This window comes from Aythya fuligula, chromosome W (genome assembly GCF_009819795.1).
Source record: "Aythya fuligula isolate bAytFul2 chromosome W, bAytFul2.pri, whole genome shotgun sequence".
Taxonomy (NCBI): domain Eukaryota; kingdom Metazoa; phylum Chordata; class Aves; order Anseriformes; family Anatidae; genus Aythya; species Aythya fuligula.
The window spans coordinates 9,742,083-9,768,128 of record NC_045594.1 but is presented as its reverse complement, the minus strand read 5'-3'; the positions used below and the strand labels follow the sequence as shown (position 1 = coordinate 9,768,128).

Here is a 26,046-nt window from a genome sequence, read left to right as displayed (position 1 = left end):
CATCAAGAGCAAGGTGTTTGCTTCGCTCATGCTTGCAGAGCCATGTGCAGTCCAACACTGCTCGTCCTCACTCTGGGGGGAACAGCATCTCCCTGTGCTTGTCAAGATGTAAAGGGCCTTCCTAGTAAATCAGCTCTGCTGTATCAGTGGGACACGCCACTTTAAAGCAGCAGGGAATATGGCAAGTGAAATGAATTGTTAAAAAATGTGAAATATTCTTTTTGGTGCCAAGGATGAGGATGAATCCAGAACTGAGGTGTGTCTAGGGATAGAAATGATTCCAGGGGAAGAAAGAAGAGTCTCTGAGCAGTGAGATTTATTACACTGGGATATAGCCTCCCAGAAGAAGGGCTTGAAGACACATTGCTGGAATTGTTTAACACTTGGTTAGACAAAATACTGGAGGATATAGAGAGGATATATGGTCACAGATTTTTAAGGGTAGAAAGAGCTATTGTGATCGCTTAGTCAAACCTCCTGCATGACTCATACCAGGGGATTTGCCTAAATGTATTCCTGTTACAAATCCAATAACTGTCAAGCACTAATATCTGTTTGAAAAACACCCAGCCTTGATTTACAAGAAACTTCAGTAATTGAGAATCCATTGCTATGATAAGCTGTTCTCATGGTTATTTATGCTCCCTATTAAAAATGTGAGCCATTTTTCCATTTCAGTGTTGGTAGCTTTGGCTTCAAACCCTGCATCTGTCTGCTAAGCTGAAGGATCTTCTGTAGCACTCTTGCCCCCATGTATTTTAAGTCCCTTTGTTGTGCATCTCAGATGCTTATAGCATAACTATTACCTGGGCTTTAGTTCATCTCCCTCTCGCCTCCACTACCTCTTGGAAACACTTATCTTCTACTAACTCTGCCAATGCCAATCCTTCAGAATAAGCTACATTTTTTTGTAAAAAAAAAAAAAAAAAAAAAAGAGAGAGAGAGAGAGACATAACTTTGCTCCCTCAGCAATGGAGCAGTGGACAAAGCCATTTTGATGTGTGAAACACATATTGCCTGCCTCTTATTAACTCTGTGCACCAGGATGCTTGGATAGGGGATTGTATCTTCGGTGTCAGTATTTTTATAGAATTACTCAACCTGAGCACGCAGTCAGCACTTAAGAGGAATTAATAACAGGGCTGGGAATGGTTCTGCTTCATCAACATGGATAGAGTGAAGAAATGTATTTAGGTGATTTTGTAGAACAAGGGCAATTAAAAGAGCAATGTTCTGAAGTGCTGGCGGTACCATACCATCACTCTGTTTAATCTTAACAGCTCCACTCTTAAACAGAGCATGTAAAGAGAAATCACTACATTTTTTATAGGTTCAAGAATTGAAGGGTTTCTGCAGCCCAGGTCTTCTGCACAAGATAGTGTTGCTCAGGCAGATAATGACAGGACAAGGGGGAATGGTTTTAAACTAAAGGAGGTAGATTTAGATTAGAGGTTAGAAGAAAATTAATCACTCAGAGGGTGGTGAGTCACTAGCACAGGCTGCCCAGAGAAGCTGTAGATGTCCCATCCCTGGAGGTGTTCAAGGCCAGGCTGGATGAGGCCCTGGGCAACCTGATCTAGTGGGTGGCATCCCTGCTCATGGCAGGGGGGTTGGAGCTGGGTGGTCTTTAAGGTCCCTTCCAACCCAAGCCATTCTATGATTCTATGATAAGGCAAACCCTGAGTCGCGAGAGCTACAAGCTTTGCTGTTCTGGATGCTGAATCTGCATTAAAAGACTTTCCACTTGTCCATTCAAACTCCTGGATGAAAGGCTGAGGACTCAATGGGCTGAATTTTATCCCTGATTTCTTAGGGGAGGTGCCAGAGAAGTTTGGGAGGCCATTTAAGCACAAAGTCATGCTTGGGGTGCCTTGCAAGCCTCTTTTCTAGACCACTGTTCTCTGCCCTCTCTTTTTTTTCAGCCTGTGCTGCTGTTGATTTATATTTGTAGAAACCAAATCTACGCTTGGCCAGAGCCTTTAAAGAATGCTGCTATACCTCAATAAAAGCGTAGTTAGTCTGGAGCTGTTGTGAAAACAGCTAAGAAAGTCTTGAAAGTATAAAATCAAGGGACAATTAAATCTTTGGTTCAGCTCCCAAATGGGTTTCCACTGGAGATTCACACTTAATAAAATACAGAAATTTGCATTTCATTTTGGTACATAAATACTGGTAGTGGGGAACTGTGGCCTTTAGAAGGGAGAATCGCTCCACCAGAAAACTCACTTCAGCAAAATGATGTGGTTCAGTTGAGCCCCTTTTATGATCAGAGAAATGACTGTTTTTACAGCACACTAAATAAAACCTGCTATTCAAGCTGGAGATTTATTAGTAAAGGTGATTTTGCCATAGCTGGGGAGGGAGGGGAAGAAGGAGAGCTGAGAGATGAAAATCAAAGCAGAGATGCGTGTTGATGTGAAAAAGCACAGCAATACCCTCCAAAACATACATGTATGGTGTTGCTCATCATCACCCTAACATTGCCACCAAAACATTTGTGTCATTTGGACTCAATTTATAATCAAATTATTTAACTCTAGTGGAAAGAAGCACTGGCCTCAATGGAAAAGCCATCTATAATTCCCCCACCCCTTGGAAATAAATAAATAAAAAGTATTCAGGGTAAAACTGCAATTCCTATAAAAAATGAAGGATAAAAGAAATCTTTCCATGCAAACTAAGCACTGCAGACTTTAAAACAAATATAGCAGAAAATTACAGCGCACAGCTGCTCACATCCTTATTTCCAATCTAGTAAGCTGAGACATGCTGAAGCATTATCGTCCTGGACACCACCACAGACCTTTCAGTGATGAATACTTCTTACTGCTCGTGTTTCCACAGGGCCAACAGGGCACCATCTATCCTGGGATCCTTCTGCTGTTTGATTTTGGCCAAGTCACTGTAGAGGTTTACATTGCCCTCAAAGGCTTGAAGGGAAGAGCAGACTGAGGTAGAAAACTAGGTATGAGTAGGTGGCTATGGCACTTCCGAAGGGATGGAAACACATTTTATATAGCAAAATATAAATATATAAAATCTAAAATATATACATATATATTTCTTGTATATAAAAATAAAGCTTTTATATCACTGATGCTATTAAGTTAATTTAACAAGGCTTTTGGACAAATGAAAGCAAAGCAGCTTAGCAAGGCATTTTTCACCGTGAGCCCTGGCTTCGTGGACATAATGTTCAGTTGAAATGCTCACTTAAAACTCTGCATTGGCATGAGGCCAAGCAAGGACCAAACCAGGGTTATCTTGTCAAAACTGTATTCGTTACATTGTAGTCCACCTTAGCTGTTCTCCCAATTGTTCTCTCTGCCTAAACTGGGGTGGCAACCTGTGTTATGCTTATACACAATATTTAAACTGCATTGTTATGTCAGTGGTGGTGTGCTCTTTGTTGGAGATGACAGAAAAATACCACTGTTTAGAGTTTTCCCAAACTTGGTGCTTAATACAAAGCCCTGAAAAGAGCAGAATTGTTTAAACATTTGATAAAGAAAATATGTGTAGAGATGGGCCTATCCCGTGAGTAAGGAGTGGATCAGCCTGCAGATCCAAATCCTACCTTTATAAATTAACCATGCTGTTGCAATTTTCCCCCCAAAAATCCTCAGTCCCTGGGTTTGGAAATTGGAAGTGTCTTAAATTCAGCTGAAGACTGAAATAGTGTGCAAATCATCCAGTTCAAAGCAGTAGCAAAATTAATTTGGAATAACTGTGAAATTTGCAAGTTATTTAGCAAATCATGATGCTTTAGCAGGAATGCATGAAAAGATAGGATTTGCAACTGTGTGAGCATCTTTGGAGTATTCAGTAATCTCTGTGTGTTGCTTTATCTTTTCCTTAAGGATACATAATGCAAAAGCCTTTGCAACACTATCTGTTTTATTGATATTTTTATTCATTCATCTTGACGATGCCCACAGCATGAACAACAAGGTGCCTATGGCACAGCAGCAAATAACGGGACCATCATTTCCACAGAACTTCACCTTCTCTGTATTGATATGATTACAGATATCTCAGGGAAGACAGAGCTGTGTGACAATGGCAGTGCAAATCTGGAAGGACCCCCGGCAGCTTCAGCAAAGCTGCTCCTGTTTTGTGCTGACTTGCACCACAGTCAGTGATGTTTGTGTTCAGTGAAATGGGCACAAACAGGTGATGCTTTACTTTTAATTAATTCACTCCTACTTCATGCTCTGTCTTGCTCTCAAGTAGTCCCCCTGCAGCTTTGTGTTAATTCCTGTCTCTCTGTCAATTTCTGATGAATGATCCTCGCTCCTGTGAGTGTGGTGGTGTTTGAGCTTTGCACTGTTGAAGGCTCAGGGTTTTGGGGAAGGAGTGAACTCTAGGAGCAATGAATTTGACACACTGCTCTGAGAAATCCCCTTTCTTTGGGACGATAATGATGAATTTCAGGTTAGCGCCTGTTGAAATATGAATGGAAAATGTGTCAATAGGAATTAAAACCCCTGCATCAGTTTTGAACTACCTTCAGTGAAGTATCTTACAAGACACTACTGCTGTTTGCCCTTCTACACCAGTTTGTGATACTTCCTTGCTGGTTAGAATCACCAAGGACCTAAAGGACTTCCTGAAACCACTTCAGACACTTGCTATTACAAACTGGCCTGACTTGATCAGAGTCCCCTGCCATAAATTGATCACAATGACTGCTCAAGCGATAAGTCATCATGCCAGAGTTAAGTTCTCCTGAATCTAGAGTCTCCTACACTTACCATCTTTTATTTACAAAGTAATGCTACCCCAGAAAGGCTCAGTGCGCTCACCAGAAGATGAGAAATATCTCTAACCTGGAGTTCAAATTATGGGCTCAAGTGAGCAGTTTTCAGCTGTCCCATTGGGACATAGGAGGAAATGCTCAGTTTCAGTTTTGAGTGAAAGTATGAACTTAGCTAGGATTATTTATTCATGCATTGGAGAAGAATATCTCCATTTTTTTCCTCCTCTCAAATAGTTTCATTTTCCAGTAAGATGTTTTCATACATGTCTAGGAAGCCGAAACTGAAGAGAAAGCTTTTTAAGAGGAGCAGCTTACCTGAAGTTCCTCCTGTTTTTTAGAACTCCATGTAAAGGACAAAAGCAGACTCTGTTTGTTTGTTTCAGAAAACAGGTGCCCATGACATTTGCAACTTATCCCCAGTGCAACCAAATTAATTTACTCAGTCTTGAAAATCTCAGCCTGACCTTTCACTAGACCCTACCTACCTTTGCTCTAAACTAAGCTAAGCTAGCTAGGTGCAAGAAAGGTCCAGTTTGCATACAGTACAGCTACCTTAGCAGAGTGCTGTGCCTGAGCTAAATACCCTTCTCTGCATAGCTTGGAAACAACCTTGTGTCCCAGCATCTAGCCAACCCAGGTGACAAGCAGAACACATGCCTACACATTGAAGCACTCACAGCCTCACCCCATTGATTTCCAATGAGATGTCAGCTCCTTGTTGCCCAATTTGCTACCAAAAATGCCTTACAGGTTTCTAGATCACACAGAGTTATTGAGCAATGTTTCACTGAGATTCTTGCTTGCTGGAGAGGCAGGGGTGGCCCTGAGATAAAAGTAAACGCTTCCCAAGACTCTGATTCTGAATGATATTATTCATTTAGGAAAGCCTTTCCTCTTCTTTTTTTTTTTTTTTTTTTTTTTTTTTTAATTTTATTTCCAGTCTATGAAGAAGATAACAAAAGATGGTACGTCTCCGGAGCATGCTCTGATGTGTCACTGTGGATGACAATCCCCACAGATGCTCCAAATTTTATTAATTTTTAAAACAAACTTGCTGATTGAGGTTCTGACTGTCTTTAAATTGTCTCTACAAGGAGACTGTGTACTAATTAACCCAAAGAAACAATCAAAGATGTACCTTTTTCAAGTTTCAGGGTGATTAGAATATGAAAATGAAGAGCACAATGGTGCAGATGTTTTAAAATCACAGCAGACAAAATCACAGCAATTAGTGACATGGGAGCCAGCTGCTTATCTCTCCAGATAAAGCCTCTTAATAGGGAATTACAGTTGAAGAGCCATTACACAGATGGATCTGCAAATGATTTAAAGAGGGGGGTGTTCTAGTATTAGCTTTGATTTGCAAGCCAACTTCTTGATTTGGGGGGGGTTGGGGTTACCTCTGGAATAAAGATGTATTTAGATCATGAGTATACCGCAACCCTATAAGCAACTGGATTTTTTTGAAGTGGTGGGTTTCTCTTTTTTTTTTTTTTTTTTAGCTATTTTATTTTTTCTATAGATTAGCTTGAGTTTTTATTGTTATTTTATTAAGCGCTTGGTCTGATTATTTGGAGAAGAGGAGGCTCAGGGGCGACCTTATCGCTCTCTATAGGTACCTCAAGGGAGGCTGTAGCGAGGTGGGGGTTGGTCTGTTCTCCCACGTGCCTGGTGACAGGACGAGGGGGAATGGGCTTAAGTTGAGCCAGGGGAGTTTTAGGTTAGATGTTAGGAAGAACTTCTTTACTGAAAGGGTTGTGAGGCATTGGAACAGGCTGCCCAGGGAAGTGGTGGAGTCACCATCCCTGGAGGTCTTTAAAAGACATTTAGATGTAGAGCTTAGGGATATGGTTTAGTGGGGACTGCTAGCGTTAGGTCAGAGGTTGGACTCGATGATCTTGAGGTCTCTTCCAACCTAGAAATTCTGTGATTCTGTGATTATGGTATTTCATCCTACCTTGGGGCTGGAAACAGGGTATAAATTGGGAGAGAAGCTTAGAGGGAATGGGGAGGCAGAGTGAGACATCTAGTAGTTAAATTAAAAGCATCCTGAAGGGATGAATTTTGCATTTGGGTACTGCTTGCAGAGTAGGGTGCTATTTGTCAGGGGACTGACATAATACGCTTATCCTTTTCATGTGCAAGGACTGCATGCTAGAATAAAACTGTAAGGAGGAGTAAGCATCTGCAAGTGTGGGGATGCACAGGTCTGACAAGGCAGGTGAAAACACAGAGTGCCATCTCCTCTGTTCTCTGGCCAGTGAACTTCAACTGCTGGTAAATGGGATGTATCCTGCTTGTAGGCCTACCTACAATTGCCTAAGCTTGAGGAATGAAACTCATGAGCTTGTTACTAAAACCATTTCACTAATGATAAGAGGATTCATGCTTTTTTTTTTTTTTTTCTTTTTTTAGTCTACAGCTTTGCATGTACTGGATTATGTTGCTCAAACTCCTTTTAAAAAAAAACTGTTAGCTTCTGTGTGTGTGTGGTGGTTTTTCTTTTTGTTAAGAAAAGAGGGGATTATTACTCACTGAGCACTTCCTGTAAACTGAATGTCAAGATAAAAGTTATTCAAGTTTGGTGAGAAGTGATAAAATAACACAGTTAAGTTACACTTCTACTAACAGACAACAGAGCAGGGTCTCAGTCCAGAACGGCTAGGTGCTGAAGAATATATCTCTTAAAAAAAAAAGGGGCAAGCTACAAATCCAGTCAGGCATGAAGCCTGAAGTAATTTTAGGGTATTATAAACAAATAAAGTAAATGAAGGTAAATCTTTCCTTTCTTGAAAAGGCCTGCTATTCTTGGTGCTGGTCTCAGTTCTGCTTCCATAGAAACTCTGTTCAAGTCAACTGCCCCTTGTCAAGACCTATAGAGCTGTAGTATATTACATTTTCCCAACTGAATAAAATAACAAATTTATGTGAAAGGCAGCGAGATACAGGCTTCTGGTATCTTCTGATAGCACCTCAGGAGTTAAGTATGCTGAACTGGGGCTTATTTGTCTCTTAGGGAGGTGCTTACCCAGCAGGGCAAGTTGAAGCTTAAATGTTAGGACCAATGGGATCAGATAGCAACCTAGGAAGACGCTGTTGTGGTTTAACCTGGTTGGCAGCTAAACACCACACAGCTGTTCACTCCTCCTTCCCCCTCCCTCTCTGGGATGGGGGAGAGAAATGGGAAAGTGAAGCCTGTGGGTTGAGATAAAGACAGTCTATTAAGACAGGAAAATAATAATAATAATGGTAATAGTACTACTACTAATAATGTGTACAAAACAAGTGATGCACAATGCAATTGCTCACCACCTGCTGACTGATGCCCAGCCTATCCCTGAGCAGCTAGTCACCCCTATATATTGTTTAGCATGACGTCAGATGGGATGGAATACCTCTTTGGCCAGTTTGGGTCAGCTGTCCTGGGTCTGCCCCCTCCCAGCTCCTGCTGCACCCCTTTCCTGCCCACTGGCAGGACAGGGTGAGAAGCTGAAAAGTCCTTGGTTTGGTGTAAGCACTGCTCTGCAACAATTGGAAAATCAGTGTGTTATCAGCACTCTTCTCATCCTAATCCAAAACATAGCACCCAACCAGCTACTAGGAGGGAAATTAACTCTGTCCTAACTGAAACCAGGACATCTATCCACCCCTTATTCCATACCATTTATGTCATGCTCAGGTTACACTCTTTCCCATACATTCTAATTAATCACCATTTTCATCTATGGTATATAGCAATCATGGTAGTGATGACATACAGTATTATATAGTAATTAACATGATACAATTCAACTCATGGGCTACTCTCACCCAGTATTAAATCTCCTTGAGGTACACACTGGACCTCCCCATTTTTTTGTATTACCCACCAAGTGCATCCAGGTCCCTGAGCAAAAGCAATCCCACAAATGGGTTTACCTTTTCCTGAGGCAGGAGTAGCCCAGACTGTTTTACCCAGCATATTTCTTGCGTGAACTACAGGAACTTTATCCCCTTCTACAGTACGTAACAGGTTGGATTGGGCAGGTCCAACTCGGTTGGCAGATCCCCTAGTGTTGACTAACCAGGTGGCCTTTGCCAAATGAGTATCCCAATTTTTGAATGTCCCAGCGCCCATTGCTTTCAATGTAGTCTTTAACAGTCTATTGTATCGTTCAACTTTCCCGGAGGCTGGTGCATGATAGGGGATGTGATACACCCACTCAATACCATGTTCTTTGGCCCAAGTGTCTATAAGGTTGTTTCGGAAATGAGTCCCATTGTCTGACTCTATTCTTTCTGGGGTGCCATGTCACCATAAGACTTGCTTTTCAGGACTCTTATCATCCTCTTATCAGCACTCTTCTCATCCTAATCCAAAACATAGCACCTTACCAGCTACTAGGAGGAAAATTAACTCTGTCCTAACTGAAACCAGGACAGACACACAATGATTAAAAGAGATTTTGCTGCATTACTTTCAACCAAATTGCCCATGCTTTTAAGTAGACAGTCCCCACTATTCATTCCAGCCAGTGAAACACAAGCTGCTGCAGCCGCATGATCTCTGGTTACCATGCTGCAGAAGAATTATTTTGGGATGACGTGGATATGTCTGGCAGTGGAGAGCAAATAGGAAACCTTATACTGGAAGAAGTAGCATAGAGACCCAGTGGACTGTTATGTGCTTCAGCAGATATGTAATTTTGACATCCTGCTTAGGAAATGAAGTCCCCTGATCCCATAGACTAGTTATTGTTTTGAAGCCCTGTTGAATTTGGAGTGATTATCAGTGTGGTTAAATGCCTCTAGAATTGGCACCTTTGATGACAGGGGCATATCTTTCTCATGAGTTGTACGATGGATGTTGTGGTGGCCTGTGGTGCTGCAGTGATGACAAGGCTATCATTAGGGATATGTTGGAAGTTGCATAAGCATTTTTTAATGTGCAGGACAAGGAAATGATGCTGGAGGAGCCAACTGATATATCAGCACTCATCTCTGATATACAACTGGCCTCTCAGTTCTGAGCCCTTATTAACTGCCTTTAAACATAGATCAGAGAGTAATGCTTCTTTTAAACCAGAGATCTCTGTGTGTACAGTGTGCTCGGAGGGACCAAGGTGTTGCCAGCTTGTGATGTTTTCACTCACTGCTGTAAGCCTCTCTTACAAATGAAATTCTTCAGGTCATATAGTTTTGCAGCTTTGCATTTTGGAAATAACGTGAGGGGAAGGAGTTGTTTTGATGGCAGCCACAAGGCTGGGATCTCCGCAGAAGCAATCTAGTCCTGCCTCGGTGCAGGCCAGGAGAGGCCTCTGCTGCCCATTTCCAGGCTTTTTCCAAGTCAGAAATCATGGTACATTGGAGAAAGGATGTTTTCTGTGAGGCACAGCAAGCTATTAAACCTCATCCCGAGGATGTGGAAGTGGGTGGACTGCATTTTCTCTCGTATTTTACCAAGGCAGACATTGGTATCGTGCTTCAGGAGCCGCGTGGCCCTGGGCCACTGTGCGCTGTGTGGCTCATGCGTGGGAGGCCACTGCGAGGAGGATGAACTGATTCATTCCCCGAGGTCTTGTGGTGGTTTTACTCGGTTGGGCAGCCAAGTTCCACCACAGCCGCTCTCTCACTTCCCCTTTTTAAAGGGGAAGGGGGAGAAAATACGACACAAAGGACTCAAGGGTTGAGATAAGGATGGGGAGATCGCTCAACAATTATCGTGACAGGCAAAACAGACTCAGAGTAGGGAGATAGTAAGATTTATTGCCTATTACTAACAAGCTAGAGAAGTGAGAAACAAAGAAAAGAAACCAAAAGCACCTTCCCCCCCCATCCACCCTCTTCCACATCCTCCCCCCGACTGGTGCAGGGGAACGGAAGAATGGGGGTTATGGTCAGTCTACAGCACCTCGTCTCTGCCGCTCCTTCTCGGTCACTCTGCCCCTGCACTGTGGGGTCCCTCCCACAGGATGTAGTCCTTCCTGAACTGATCTGGCGTGGGCTTCCCACAAGCAATAGCTCTTCCAGAACTGCTCCAGATATGGGTCCGTACCACAGGGTCCATCCCTCAGGAGCAAACTGCTCCAACCTGGGTCCCCCACAGGCAGCAGCTCCTGCCAGGTCACCTGCTCCTGCGTGGTCTCCTCTCCACGGGCTACAGATCTGGCCCGGAATCTGCTCCAGCAAGGGTCCTCCACAGGCCGCAGCCTCCATCAGTGCAGGTCCACCTGCTCCACTGTGGTCTCCTTCACAGGCTGCAGCGTAGAACCCTGATCCACCGTGGTACTCCATGGGCTGCAGGGGGACATCCTGCTTCACCATGGTCCTCACCACAGGCCACAGGGGACTTCTGCTCCAGCGCCTGGAGCACTTCTCCCCCTCCTTCTTCACTGACATTGGCACCTGCAAGGCTGTTTCTCACTCCTCTCTCTCTCTCCCAGATGCTCTACCGCAGCAGTATTTCCCCTGTCTTAAATATGCTCCCACAGAGGCGCAAACAACATCACTTACTGGCCTGGCTCTGGCCAGCAGCGGGGCCCTTACCTTACATGGGACAGCTTCTGGATTCTTCTCACAGAAGCCACCCCTATGTCCCCCTGCTACCAAAACCTTGCCACGTAAACCCACTACAGGTCTGTTTATGCTTTTGTCTTTTTTCTCAGGCTGAAAAAAAACAGTATCACTTGCTTGCGACATCTGCAGCTCCACCGCAGCTGTGTGCTTTCATTTTCTCACTCCACAATTCCTGGAAGTCTCTGCTATCCCCAAGCATAGCTGGTCCATATGAATGACAGCTGAGCTATCCACAGGATTTAAGAGTCCCCGATTACTCCTCAGATGATGGACTAGAACAGCTTCATCATTGCTGCCTATTCCAGAAAGGCCACATGCCCATTTTTATGTGCACACTAAGAATATCACATTATCAATTTGATGATAACATGCATGTTTATTGGTCACTAAATAAAGTACTGTGGGCTTCAACTGTATAGCAACTTTCAAATTCCTCCAGAGTTGCCCAAAACTAGGGACACATTGTTTCCCAGAAAACTAAGTCTGAAGGACCTCAGAGCCCTGTTATGCTGACCCCAAAGTCTCTGGCAAACACCCCAAGCAGGGATCTAATGTAGGGCAGCTGATAGAAACTTAATTGTAACAGCGTGTTTGCAGGAACATGAGATGCTAAGCAATTACTTTCTATTGTTCTTTCATTGGTTACGCATTTATTTTAAGTCTCTCATCATTTATTTGGAATTCAGAATGGTGTCATTACAGTTTGCTAAGAACAGTTTGTTTGTAGTACTAGGTGTACAAAATCAGTTGCACAGTTTGGTCCAGAACTTTAGAAAATATAGCACCTAAATGTCACAGGAGAAAACAAATGACTAGAAGAGGTCAGTTATGGAAAGTAAAATGTAGGTTTATTTGTTTATTTTAAGACATTTTAGAAAAAGTTACAGATGTAACAAGTATAATTTTTTTTATCTGAAGGATACCTACCAAGAAAAAATGCAGACTTTCTTTTACTCTATAAGTTTTCGGTGTAATTCTGCCCTTACAGTTACCCCTGCAGTTTGAAAGGCTTCTGTTGGATTAGAAATCATATTGAAAATATCTCTTACCAACAATGCAAATAGCAGATTATTAAAATTGAAAAAGAATAATGCAAATCTTGAACCTAACAAGCATACCCAACACACTTGATGCTATGCTTCTCGCTTTTAAGCACTGATTTTGTGGGGATGACTTCTAAGTGAAAATTAAAGCAAGTATATTTTTGCAGATTTTGGCTTCATGGGGAAGTGAACTCATGGGTTTTCCTCTTGTTGTAACTTCCTAGATAATTCTGCATTCTTGTTGTTTACAATGGGCTTAATTCTGATCATCAAGTTCTGCAAGGGATTATGTTTAAGGAAAAAGTGATTCTCACCAGGAGGCCGAGTTACACCATTCATCCATTGAAAAGGAATATTTTACTTGTTTTTTAAATTAAAAATCAATAGAAGATGTTTCCTCAGCAAATTAGCATTTATAGAAGTATTTCTATTGTTTCTATTTCTAGAAGTATTTCTATTGTTTTTAGAATGGGAAAACAAAACTTGTTTACAGTGCATGAATCTAAAAACAAATTTGACTGAAGTATTTTATAAAGGCTCCTAACCCTTATGAGGACCTCAGCTTAGAGGAGCTGTTATTCACTGTACAATGAAAGAGCTGCAGCCAGTGGTTATGACTGGACTGATAAACTAACTTTTTTCCTATTTTTTTCTTCTACCTTCCAGGTATATGACAGGCCACAAAAACATTCTGCTCTGCACTATGATCCAGGCCTCCAACAAGACATCACTGGTGACACCTTAAAATCAAAGCAACATCAGAAAAGTAGCAACCAGCACCATCTTGACTGGTTAGCAAGCTCAGACACTGTATCCACTTCTCAAAGTTGCTTCATCAACACAGAACCCAGTCTAGAAGCAGTTAGTTCCACCAAGGTCACCACTCCAGAGCCAGGAGTTTCCTTCAGCAAATCCCAAGCAAAGAAGTCCTGTGCCAGTAGCACATGGGGGCAGCTGTCGGCCAGCAGCAAAGAGCTTGCCATATGCAGTACAGTCCCATCACCCAACAACATTAGTGTGTCTGCCCAGCCAAGCAGCGCTTCTGAGTGCAATGGGCTGTTGCCTCTTGGTAATCAAGAGGGAGGAGTGCAGCTGGAGGCCCCCGATCAGCCTGCTGGGAGTACAAAGAAGAAGTCCAGCAAAAAGGACTTGATAAGTCAAACCATCCAAACTGCAGACATTGAATGGGTGAAGAGTGCTCAGAAAGCATTTGATAGTAAATCCCATGACAGCATGGAAGGAAAAAAGGAGTCTTACTCGATGGACACTGTGTTGGATGCATCACCCTCGATGCAGAATCCCACTTCTGCTAGCAGTTGTGAAAGTGACACTAGTCATGTACAAATTGCTATCCCAATAAAGTCTCTGACAGCAGATACATCTGGCCACAAAAGGAAAAAAAGGCAATCTACAAAATCTTCCATGGAGAAAACTATCCAGGAGAAAAGCCTGCCTTCTGCACTTGCTATGAGCAGTGAAGTAGCAAACAGGACTAGTTTTCAGTCAGAGGGGAGTAAAAAAGATCTTCGAGCCACAAAGCCAGGGAAAGTGATTGAAAATGAGTCCCCCTTAGTAGCTGTTGACAGCAGTGTGCTTACTGACAAAGCTTCCCTCAACAGTGTCACCAGACTCAGAAAATCTGTAACTGTGACATCCACTCTCCTATCCACCAATCTTCCCACAGCTAGCAAATTATCTGAGGTCCAGCACCCCAAACTTGCAGCTAAGAGGCGATGGACCTGCAGCAAACCTAAATCTATCCTTCAGGAGATTTCCATGACAGCATCTGAGAAGCTGATGGTGGAGCCTCCTTCAGCCTATCCCATCACACCATCCAGCCCTCTGTATACCAATACAGACAGTCTTACTGTGATCACACCTGTCAAGAAAAAAAGAGGACGACCAAAGAAACAGCCTTTGCTCACTGTTGAAACCATTCATGAGGGAACCTCTACCAGCCCAGTGAGTCCAATCAATCATGAATTTCCAGGAACAAAGAAAAGGAAGAGGAGACGGAATCTGGCCAAGTTAGCCCAGATGATCCCAGGAGAAGACAAGTCCATCGGTGAACTCAAGTTTCACAAAAAGGTTGGGAAGCTTGGGGTCTTGGATAAGAAGACTATCAAGACCATTAACAAGATGAAGACCCTCAAGAGGAAGAATATTCTCAATCAGATCTTGTCCTCCTGTTCCAGCAGCATAGCTCTGAAAGCAAAAGTCCAGCCACCATCTAGTGCTGAGCCAACAACCATTGATGCCAGGCTAGGGAAGCAGATCAATGTCAGCAAGAGGGGGACTATCTACATTGGTAAAAAACGGGGCAGGAAGCCAAGAGCAGAGCTGCAGCCTCAACCAGAAGAACCTAAGACAGCCATCAAGCACTCAAGGCCTGTTCCTAGCCAGCCAGAAAACCCAGCAGTGCCTTCCAACTTGCAATCACTTGTGGCATCGTCACCAGCAACTATTCATCAGCTTTCGACACAGTTAGTGGGGACTAATGGCAACCTTAGCCCTGCAAGTACTGAAACAAATTTTTCAGAGTTAAAAACTATGCCAAATCTTCAACCTATCAGTGCTCTTCCTACAAAAACCCAGAAAGGAATGCTCAGTGGAACTTGGAAGCTGTCTCCACCCAGGTTAATGGCTAATTCACCTTCCCACCTCTGTGAAATAGGTTCTCTGAAAGAAGTCACGCTATCACCAGTGAGTGAGTCTCACAGCGAGGAAACCATACCAAGCGACAGTGGAATAGGTACAGACAACAACAGCACTTCTGACCAAGCTGAGAAAAGTTCAGAATCTCGCCGGAGATACTCCTTTGATTTCTGCAGCCTGGACAATCCAGAGGCTATCCCATCTGACACCAGCACAAAGAACAGGCATGGTCACCGGCAGAAGCATCTAATTGCGGATAACTTTCTCTCTCATGAGAGCATTAAAAAGCCAAAGCACAAGAGGAAAAGGAAAAGCCTGCAGAATAGAGATGACCTCCAGTTTCTGGCAGACCTTGAGGAACTCATCAATAAGTTTCAAGTGTTCAGGATTTCCCATCGAAGTTACACATTTTATCATGAAAATCCATATCCCAGCATCTTCAGGATTAATTTTGATCACTACTGTCCTGTGCCATATATCCAGTATGACCCATTGCTCTATCTTCACAGGACCTCTGACATGAAATCTAAGAAGAAGCGTGGTAGACCTGCCAAAACCAATGACACCATGACAAAGGTGCCTTTTTTACAAGGGTTTGGTTACCCTATTCCCAGTGGGAGTTACTATGCACCCTATGGAATGCCTTACACATCAATGCCTATGATGAATCTTGGTTACTATGGTCAGTATCCAGCTCCTTTGTACCTGTCTCACACACTCAGAGCAGCTTCCCCATTTATGAGACCTACTGTGCCCCCACCCCAATTCCATGTGAGCTCTCATATGAAGATGTCCACCACTGCCAAGCATAAAACAAAACATGCAGTGCACTTACAAACATCTGTGGGAATGGGCCTTGGAGACATGCAGTCCTCTTTGGTCCCTCCAAAGGTTGGAGGAACAAGCTTTTCAAGTGGCCGACTTCACAAAAGGAAACACAAACATAAGCACAAGCATAAGGATGAGTGGATATTGGGGATGCATGAAGGTCTGAATGATATCTTTGATAGCAAGTCCACTGGCTTCTCCAGCCATGCGATCAATGAAAGGCTAAGTGGCTCAGATAAAGATCTGTCCTTGCTCAATGAGAAAAGCAAGCATAAGGAGAAGCAGAATCACCAGCATTGTGAAACTGGGCACAAAGGCTCAAAAAGTAATTTCGAAGTGGATACACTGTCTACGTTATCATTTTCTGATGCCCAGCAGTGGACACAGAGTAAAGAAAAAAGTGACTCAAGCAATGATCCCATTGACTCTTGCACAAAAAGATACTCTGGTAATACTGAGAGTAATGTAAGATCAGAGTCTCTGGACACGTTTGGTGAAATTAATTCCTCAAGTGAGAAACGGGACAATTATGCAAGTGGGAATAAAAGAAGAAGCTTTGAAGGGTTTGGAACTTACAGGGAAAAAGACATTCAGCCCTTCAGGACAAATAGGAAGGACAGAAGCACTTACGATTCTTTGTCCTCTTCAGGTAAGCTCCATTTTATTCTATTTTACCTTACTGCATTTTAATTTTAATGCTGAACAGAGGGACTTGCTGTTTCCAACAACTATGTTTGAGTCACTAACTTATTTGGCTTTTTGCAGTCACATCCCATTTTGGTCATGTGTTAAGCTGAAACCTTTTAGAAGTATTTGAGTTGTTACCCAGAATTTTCATAAATATTTCTCTTGCCTTTGCATATTTATCCTTGTTTGGACCAAAAATCCTCCAAAAATCTGGCCATTGTGTTCTGCAACAGTAGCAATTGCAATGCCTGTTGGAAAAGTAGGCATCCCTCCTACTGGGATCTGATGTCTTGGGGTGATTATCATTGCCCAGCCTTTGGGAGTACAGCCACGGTACTGAGCAGTCTTCACTCTGTCCACAAAGTGTACAAAAGTGTGGGAGGGATAGGTGTCATGAAAACAAACCCTAGCCAATTGTGACTCTGAAGAGTTTGAGGACACATGACTTGCAAATGCAAGCTGGTTATATAGGAAGGGAGGAAGCTCTTTTGGATGTTAACGACATCTGTTCCTCTCCTGCAGTGTTAGGGAAAGGAATTCTTTGCCTCAGGCTTTAGCGGCAAGACCAGTTGTTCTCTAGATACCCAGTACCCTGAGATGGCGGAAGGGGATGGGGAGCAGACTGTGGCCCTCACTATCCATGAAGAAATGGTTGGCGACCTGCTATGGCACTTGGATGTGCTCAAGTCGATAGGGCCAGATGGGATCCACCTGAGGGTACTGAGAGAACTGGCAGAAGAGCTGGCCAAGCCGCTTTCCATCATTTATCAGCAGTCCTGGCTACCAGGGGAGGTCCCAGTTGACTGGCGGCTAGCAAACGTGACACCCATCTACAAGAAGGGCCGGAAGGTAGACCCAGGGAACTATAGGCCTGTCAGTTTGACCTCCGTGAAAAGGAAGCTCATGGAGCAGATTATCTTGAGTGTCATCACGTGGCACTTGCAGGGCAACCAGGTGATCAGGCCCAGTCAGCATGGGTTTATGAAAGGCAGGTCCTGCTTGAGGAACCTGATCTCCTTCTATGACAAAGTGACACGCTGGGTGGATGAGGGAAAGGCTGTGGATGTGGTCTACCTTGACTTCAGTAAGGCTTTTGACACCATTCCCCACAACATTCTCCTCAAGAAACTGGCTGCTCTTGGCTTGGACTGGTGTACGCTTCGTTGGGTTAAAAACTGGCTAGGTAGCCGGGCCCATAGAGTTGTGGTGAATGGAGTTAAATGGAGTTAGGTGCAAGTGTTGATCTGCTCGAGGGTAGGAAGGCTCTGCAGGAGGATCTGGATAGGCTGGACCGATGGGTTGAGGCCAACTGTATGAAGTTCAACAAGGCCAAGTGCCGGGTCCTGCACCTGGGGCACAACAACCCCAAGCAGCGCTACAGGCTGGGAGATGAGTGGTTAGAAAGCTGCCTGGCAGAGAAGGACCTGGGAGTGATGGTTGATAGTTGTCTGAATATGAGCCAGCAGTGTGCTCAGGTGGCCAAGAAGGCCAACAGCATCCTGGCTTGTATTAGAAACAGTGTGGCCAGCAGGTCTAGGGAAGTGATTGTCCCCCTGTACTCGGCTCTGGTGAGGTCGCACCTCGAGTACTGTGTTCAGTTTTGGGCTCCTCACTATAAGAAGGACATGGAGGTGCTTGAGAGAGTCTAGAGAAGGGCAACAAAGCTGGTGAGGGGTCTGGAGAACAAGTCCTACGAGGAGTGGCTGAGGGAGCTGGGTTTGTTCAGCCTGGAGAAGAGGAGGCTCAGGGGCGACCTTATTGCTCTCTACGGATACCTTAAAGGAGGCTGTAGTGAGGTGGGGGTTGGTCTGTTCTCCCATGTGCCTGGTGACAGGACGAGGGGGAATGGGCTAAAGTTGCACCAGGGGAGTTTTAGGTTGGATATTTGGAAGAACTTCTTTACCGAAAAAGTTGATAGGCACTGGAATGGGCTGCCCAGGGAAGTGGTTGAGTCACTGTCCCTGGAGGTCTTTAAAAGACGTTTAGATGTAGAGCTTGGTGATATGGTTTAGTGGAGGACTTGTTAGTGTTAGGTCAGAGGTTGGACTAGGTGATCTTGGAGGTCTCTTCCAACCTAGATGATTCTGTGATTCCGTGAATCTGAATCTTGTCTGAAAGACTGAATTGTACTTTACAGTAGGGAGCTGCATTTGTGATGGCACAGAGGCAGGTGTTTTGCTGCAATATAAATGAATTTAGCTTGGGAGCAAGCCCAGAGCTCCTGCACCATCAGATATTTATCAAAAAGCAGGTTTCACACTTGGTTCTGGAAAAGGGTGAGCTTTACTGTACCAACCAACAATGGATGGGATTCTGATGTGCTAAAAAAGAGCTTCAAAGAAACATAATTCATAGCCTCCAAAAATAAAAGAGAATCAACAGAGAACACAGAGGGAGCAGGGAATTTGTATAACCTGCCAATGTGAGGCTCTTAATTTTTTTATTGACTTGTATTAGATTGAGATCCAAGGTTTGCTCATACTTAAGACACCTAGACATTTCCATTTCCTTCACTGAGACCAGGGTCTGTGCTATTCTAATGAAAAGCAGTCTAAAATGAGAGCTTATCCTATGGAAACATTCCCATTCACAATATCACATTATATCAGACGAGTTGTGACACCCAGAAATTAGACACTTTGAAACATAGGAAGAGACTGAATTCAGTCCCTGGCTACGTCAGGGTTGCTACATGCCTGTCAAATAACAAAATTCTTCTCCGGCAAGCGATGTGGTAGCTATTGCAGTAAGGAAGCTGTGTCCCAGCAAACAAGGGTTAAAAGTCTTCAGAATTTTTGATGGGGCTTTTTTGCAGTTGTCCACTGAAAGTCACTGATTTCACAGTCTGATAACAGTTGGATTTGTAGCCTCTTTCCCTTCTGAGAAGAAGATGTTTGCTGAGCCTATTTTCCCAATGTAACTTATTTCACTTAAGCACAGCAGATTGTCAAGAAAAAATTCTCAGCACTGGTGAACTCAAAAGAGTTTCCAAATTAGGGGCATAATCCCCACCAGGCTGATTTGGAAATATAATTTGTCAAGAAAAAGTCTATTTCCTGTCATTTTCCTTCTGTTTATTGTCCATGACAATAAAAACATAAGATGGAGTGGTAGAACTTGCAATAGGAGCTTCATCAGATTTGCTGTTTAAACTTGTAAAACTGGTTCTCATTTAAACCAGAATTATTATTTTTATTTATTTTTTGTTCTTCATGATTACAACTGCACAACGTTCCCCATGACCTAATCCATCATGTCACAGATTATGAACTGGTTTCTTCATTGTCAAACTATTATTTAGATGGAAAAATCATCAGCAGTTAACTAACCAGAGCCAGCTAACCAGAGCCATACCTTGCACTACAAGGAAAAATACTAAAACTAAACAACTCTGCCAAGAAATGCCTGGAGCCAAGACTGCCCATTAAAGCCTAGGAACATCTGTCTGCTTATGACTGTCTAAGATCTCCATGCAGCTTTTTTCCTCTCTGCCTTTGACCTTCACTGGGATTCCCAACAGAGGTCCATACTTCAGTCTAGCCGTAGCTATTAACTGGTTTCCACTGAGGAGGGATTAAACTTTTCCATGATAACCTTGGCAATATTCTCCTAATTCACCTTGCATTTCCCTGAGGTGGCTAAACAGTGGTTGTCTAATCATAAAAATAAAAGGTAAAAGGAAGGGGGGGGAAAAAAAGGCACCGCATGAGAACACGGCTCTGTCCCAAGAGAGAATTCCATAGCCTGATTGTTCCTGCCATCCTATATTTGTCATCTTTCACAATTGGTTTCACAATATAAAAGTAATAAGTAACAGAGATAAGAGGAGACATCCTAAATATTTAGATGAAAGCTGAAAATAGATTTATATAATCATTTCAGTGTTTATCTGTACTGCATGGGCATTTTGGCATGCTCAGGAATGCCATTTGCAACTTCATGGCATGTTGTTGGAGATGAAATATGGAGCAAAACCCACCCACCCTGTGTAAAGATATCTGTGACAAGAGCTATGAGAGGACCATTTAGTGCTCTTCAGCATTTAGGCTTTGCAGTTAGCTTTGTTGTAGTGTGCTGGTGCAGGTGTCATTGTATTGCTGCTATTTTTATCATTATTACCTGTGTTATAACAGCACTTAGCCATTTCTGAAAAAAAACAGCATCCCCTGATGCTATGCATTGGTAATGCATATGGTAGCAAATAGCCCTGCCATATAACCCTGAAGCCTGTGTATAATTTTGTGATCTAGAAATGTTAGGATAAGCCATCTTTCTTTCTTTCTGTAGGAGCTGGAAATCTCTGCAAGAGGGCCAGGTCCCACGCAGGGAGTGCCACTAGCCACCTTGCTTGGCTGCAGCAGGCTTGTCCCATTCCCTGAACAGCACCAGCTTGGGCTGTCCCTGGGCATTCTCTAGAGAGGACCTTGTGAGCTCTGTCTCATTTGGTACATCTTGGAACCTGTTGAAGTTAAAAGTGCAGTGTAACTGCAGGTGGCTGTTTTCCACGTGCACTGCCTGTTTCTCCACCATCGCTCTGGAGATCCTTTCCATAAACACTGGTTAATAACTCTTCCCCTTCCTTCCCATACTTTCCCCGTGACCTGTTTCTTCCTATTGCATTTTTCAGAGGTTTTTTTTCAAGATTCCTTGTGCTCACCCAACCTTCCCGTATTTAAAAAGACTGGTTAATGGTACCTAAATGTTTATTTGGCTGCTACAAATGACTACTTTGTGGCATTGGTCATGCCTGTAGGCAAGGATGAAGCAGATGCTTCAGACCCTGCCCTGCCACAGCCTGTACTGTCACTCAGGCACATTTGTAAAGAGATCTTTCCAGCTGTGTTGTTGTACTGGGTCTGGCTGGAACGTTAACTTTCCCTGCAGTAGCCCATACAGTGCTGTGCTGTGCACTTGTAGCTAGAACATCAGTGTTATCACACCAGGGTTGTGTCTACTGCTGAGCAGTACTGGCACAGCATCGGGCCTCTCTCTAACCCTCCTAGGGGGTGGGCAAAAAGTGAGAAGAGAAACATCACCAGGGCAGCTGACCTAAACCAACCAAAGGGATATTCCATACCATGTGATGTCACACTCAGCAATAAAAGGTGGAAACAGGAAGAAGACGGGAGGAGTGGGCTCTCGTTGTGAAAACGTCGGTCCTCCTCCCGAACACCGGCTACGTGCGTTGAGGCCCTGCTTTAAGGACGTGGTCAATCATCGCTCATTTGTGGGAAGTAGAGAGTAATTTCTTTCCTCTGCACTTCCACATAGCCTTCATTTGTTTTGTTTGTTTGTTTCCCTCCCTTTTTTTTCCCTTTCCCCCTCCCTTTTCCCCTTTCCTTTTTTTTTTTCCCCTTTAGTTAAATTGTTTAGTTCATAATAATCTTTCTTTAAGTATTATTATTATTATTATTTCCCTTCAATTAAAGTATCCTTATCTCAACCTGTGAGTTGTTCTTTGCTTTACTTCTTCCCCTCCTCATCTAAAAAGAGGGGGAGTGAGAGAGCGGTTGTGGTGTTTAGCTGCCCAGCACGGTAAAACTACCACAGTTGTGCACTAAGCCTTGGAGTTGACTCTCTCCCTCTGCTCTGCACAGCCAGAGGTGCACCTCATGCATTTGCAACACATGGGGGCCCCTCTGGCACTCCATGACCTGAGGCACTGTGCACAGCTAGATGGCTGAGCCTTTCATCTGCTCACCAGTTGATGCTAAAACCCCAGGTGAGGGATCAAGGGAGAGGCCACAGATTGGTGACACAGCTGGTCTGGGGAGACTGAGAGCAGAGCTGTGTTTGAAAGAGGTCCTCATGGCAAATTCCTCAGCTTCCTGGCATGTCAGCCTGCTTCTCTTTCATACGTGGTGCTGAAGAAGAGGCTTGAACTGCTGATGAGCAGTCTTAATGCTATAACTTGTGCCTTGGGAAAGAGTAGGAATTGTCAGCCTTCTGGGCTGCAAGCCCACACTGCTGGCACCTTGCACTTGTTGAACCTCATTAGGTTCACACGGGCCTAGTTCTCAACCTTGCCCAGGTCCCTTTGGATGGCATCCCTTCCTTCTGTTGTATCACTGCAGCACTCAGCTTGGTGTCATCTGCAAACTTGCTGAGGGTGCACTTGATCCCACTGTCTGTGTCATTGGTAAAGGTATACAAACAAAGGGTGTCTTGCTTGCATGTTAGGCATCATGGCTGAAAGATCAGGTAATAAGTACATGGGTTTCATCAGATATAGCACAGATAACATGCACAGTAAATTTCCAGGAATATAAAGTTAATCCTATGCAGCTATTAGGAAGGTAGTAACCATCAGTCTCTGAATGCTGGATAGTTAGCATGACAAACATGCTTTACAAGTTAATGTTTAACTTCCCTACAAGCCCCCCCACCCACTCCACCCCTAAGGTCCAGCAGTGAATGAATTTCTTCTGACTTGACCTTTCCTTCTCAGCTAGTCTGTATGGTGCTGGTTTAAGTCTGAAGGAAATACTGAAGCTTCACCAGCTTTAGGTGAAGGATGGGCATCACACAGTGAGTAGTGTTTGGCCCTAAGACTGGAGGGGGGAAGAGAGGCTGTGCCACGTGTACATGCGTACATACCAAACCACATTCAGTAAATGCACAACTCTTCGCTGTGATTGCTTAAAGTTGGTTTTAATGTCTTTATCTTGAAAGTGTCCTTGTTCCTGTTAAAAAGCCTTACGTTGGTTGATTAAACCTTCCAAAGGAAGAGTAGGAGGAATGCTGGAACAGGGGAGAAGTGACAATCAAGTGGTTGAACAGCATTCATCTGATGTCAGTACAAACATAAGCAACCATGCACTGCTGAGGAGTGCCATTTATCCAGATGAGCTTTCTTCCCTGACAAAACTCCCCTCCATGGCTCAGTTTTCTGCTGGAACGGGCCATTTCCATGCAGCACAGAATAAATCTCTGGTCATCCTCTCTCAGAAGTCAAATGTGTTATTGTGATTTAAAACAGGACTTGCTATGAGCAAAAACAAACATGGTGAAATATTGGCAAAGCCACCGCAAGGGTTTTGTTGTTTCAGAAACAGCATATGCACTTCTAGACTATTATCATGAAGTTTTAATCACCCAAAGTTTTACTACTTTTCAGTAGTGAGTAAAATTATTTCTTCTTCTGAATGTATAGGGAAGACCCAGACAAATAAGAGTAGTCAACTGCCTTAGTAATCAAACTTTGCTGATATTTGTATATTATTCGTATTTGTATTATATTTGTATATTATTTTCCATTAATAATATTTAAAAATATATAAATAAAATATAAATAATAATAATAATAAATATTATGTAATGATATAATAGACATAATGATTATTATATGATGATATGATAAATGTAAATCATAAATAATAATAATAATAAATAGATAAAATATATTTTATCTGTAAAGATCCAGAGTTACAGGGTTGGTTCATTATTCTGTAGTGAATATATTTCAGGAATAGTGGAAATGGGTCCAACACTATATTTGATGAAAGTTTTCTCATTTGACCATCCCAGAGACACACTATGAATGTCTATCCTGACCAGGTCTTGTGTGTATGCTCATGGATGCACCTTTACATACTGGGACAACCGGGGAGAAAGGACAATTAGGGGAATGAACAAATTTCATTGGATATCGATTCAAACACATGCATAAGTCGCCTTCCTTTCTTCAGTAGCAAGATTTGACCCAGTGGCACCTAGGTGACATGTGATAGTGCGTGCATAGACGTGGAGGTGGACTGATGTGTGGAGTGGGGTTTGGAGACCTATCTTACGCATCGTAGTTTTCTCATGTGACTCCAGAAAATATCTAAACAGGATTAAACCTCAGCATCTGTCTGGAAAAGGGGGATAAAAGCAGTATCCTGGTGCAGAGAGCCATGATGAGTACTTGAAGTGGATGGGAGAAGAGCCAGGTGCGAACTTCACTTGCCAGGGATGTGTGGAGCACTCGTCACCCTTCCTCTTCCCAGCTTGGCTTCTGCCAGTGGTTTCCTCTGACACCCCAGGCCCCTACACAGCTTCAGGCAGCTGATGCCTCCTGCAGCACACAGACAGTTTAAATAAACCGGGAGCAAACTGTGAGGAACTCGCCTGGCTGATCCCAATGGCAAGATACAGAACAGACAAGGTTTATTCTATCTATGAGCAACTCGCAGGTCTTAGTGAGGTTGCATGTGAATGACATCAGCATATCTGATCACAAACTGCAACCCAAATACAATGTTATACACCACTAAAAACAGTGGTGAAGGCATCTAGGTAGACTTTCCCCAGTGATATCACGGTACGTGAATCAGCAGCATGCCAGTGAGGAGAGGAGCAGGGCAGCCTGCAGCTCCTGTGATGGAGGATTTTAGCGTTAGGTCCCATTCTGCGGCCAGCAGTGATGGAAAGGCTTTGCCACTCCTGGGCTGCCTGTCTCGTCTCTTTGGTTGGGGACCAAAGGGACAAGGGCAGTGCAAGGACAGCAGATACCCTCAGCATTGGTAGCAGGAATGCACGTAGGGCTCGGCACACTGTGACAGTCAGGCTTGTGCTCCTTGCTTCAGGATAAAGGAGACTTTACTCACCCATGCCATCAACTGAACAGTGCCTGTAGCTCTCGAATTAACTCTTTCTCTGACTGAAAGATCACCTTAGCTTCTACCCCACTGATGTGCTTGTTGTCCTTTTCACTGATTTCTTAGGAGCCCCTCAGTGGTCCTTCCTCTGAGGGTACGAGGCCTCTGCAGAGGGCACAAGCTGACATTTCAGCTCTGCGTCTTCGGCCTTTCTTGCTTCCAGTGTAGGCAGGGAAGGGAGCAACAGTCAGTGTTGTTTTCTGTGCCAGCTCTGATTACTTGGCATAAGAGCACTTAAGTAAGTTTGAGATGCTTGGTTTGCTTAAAAAAGAAAAGAAAAATTCCTTGGACTATTCTAGGATCTCTTTGCTGCCTGAAGTCCAGTCTGGACTGATAAATGCTTGGGCTTATCCAAGGCCTGGGATGTGTTGAGTTGCAGTATATTTGTCATTTTGATGTTTGTTTATTTTGTATTAAAAAAAAAATACTCTGGGAGAGCAAGTAGTTCAAAAAATAGTTAAACTCCAGATTCATGCACATTTCCTGTTTTGCTTCTTAACAAAACCTCAAAACCACTTTGAACAAGTTTCCCACCTCAGCTGAGGATGGAGCTGTGTACACCCCACACGTGGCCTCAGGAAGTGCACCCAAGGACAATAGCACATCTCCCTTGGCACGGTGGGGCCAAAATTGCTGCTACCAGGGCAGTTAATACGTGCGCCTGTGCATGACTGCCAAAAAGTGCTTCTGACTCAGCCAAGTACACTGGAAAACTTCACTATTTCCAACAGGACAGACTGAGCGCTAGAGATGTGGCAGAACATTTTTTAATGGGCGGCCTATCCGCGATGCTCGTCAGACATTGGCTGCTGTTGGTGCACTGGGCGATCTGTTGCAATTTCATTGATTTGATCTGGCGAGACAGCATCTTGGTAAATAA

At 43.6% G+C, this 26,046-nt stretch overlaps 1 protein-coding gene across 1 annotated transcript in view; it reads left to right on the top strand.

Annotated features, from left to right (window-relative positions):
* Window positions 1–26,046, top strand: part of LOC116501397 (SET-binding protein-like) — a 237,970-nt gene that overhangs the window by 82,010 nt on the left and 129,914 nt on the right. Inside the window, exon 2 of the mRNA XM_032206928.1 lies at window positions 13,024–16,489. Within this exon, the coding sequence (XP_032062819.1) occupies window positions 13,024–16,489 (3,466 nt within the window). The remainder of the gene's footprint in view (window positions 1–13,023; window positions 16,490–26,046) is intronic.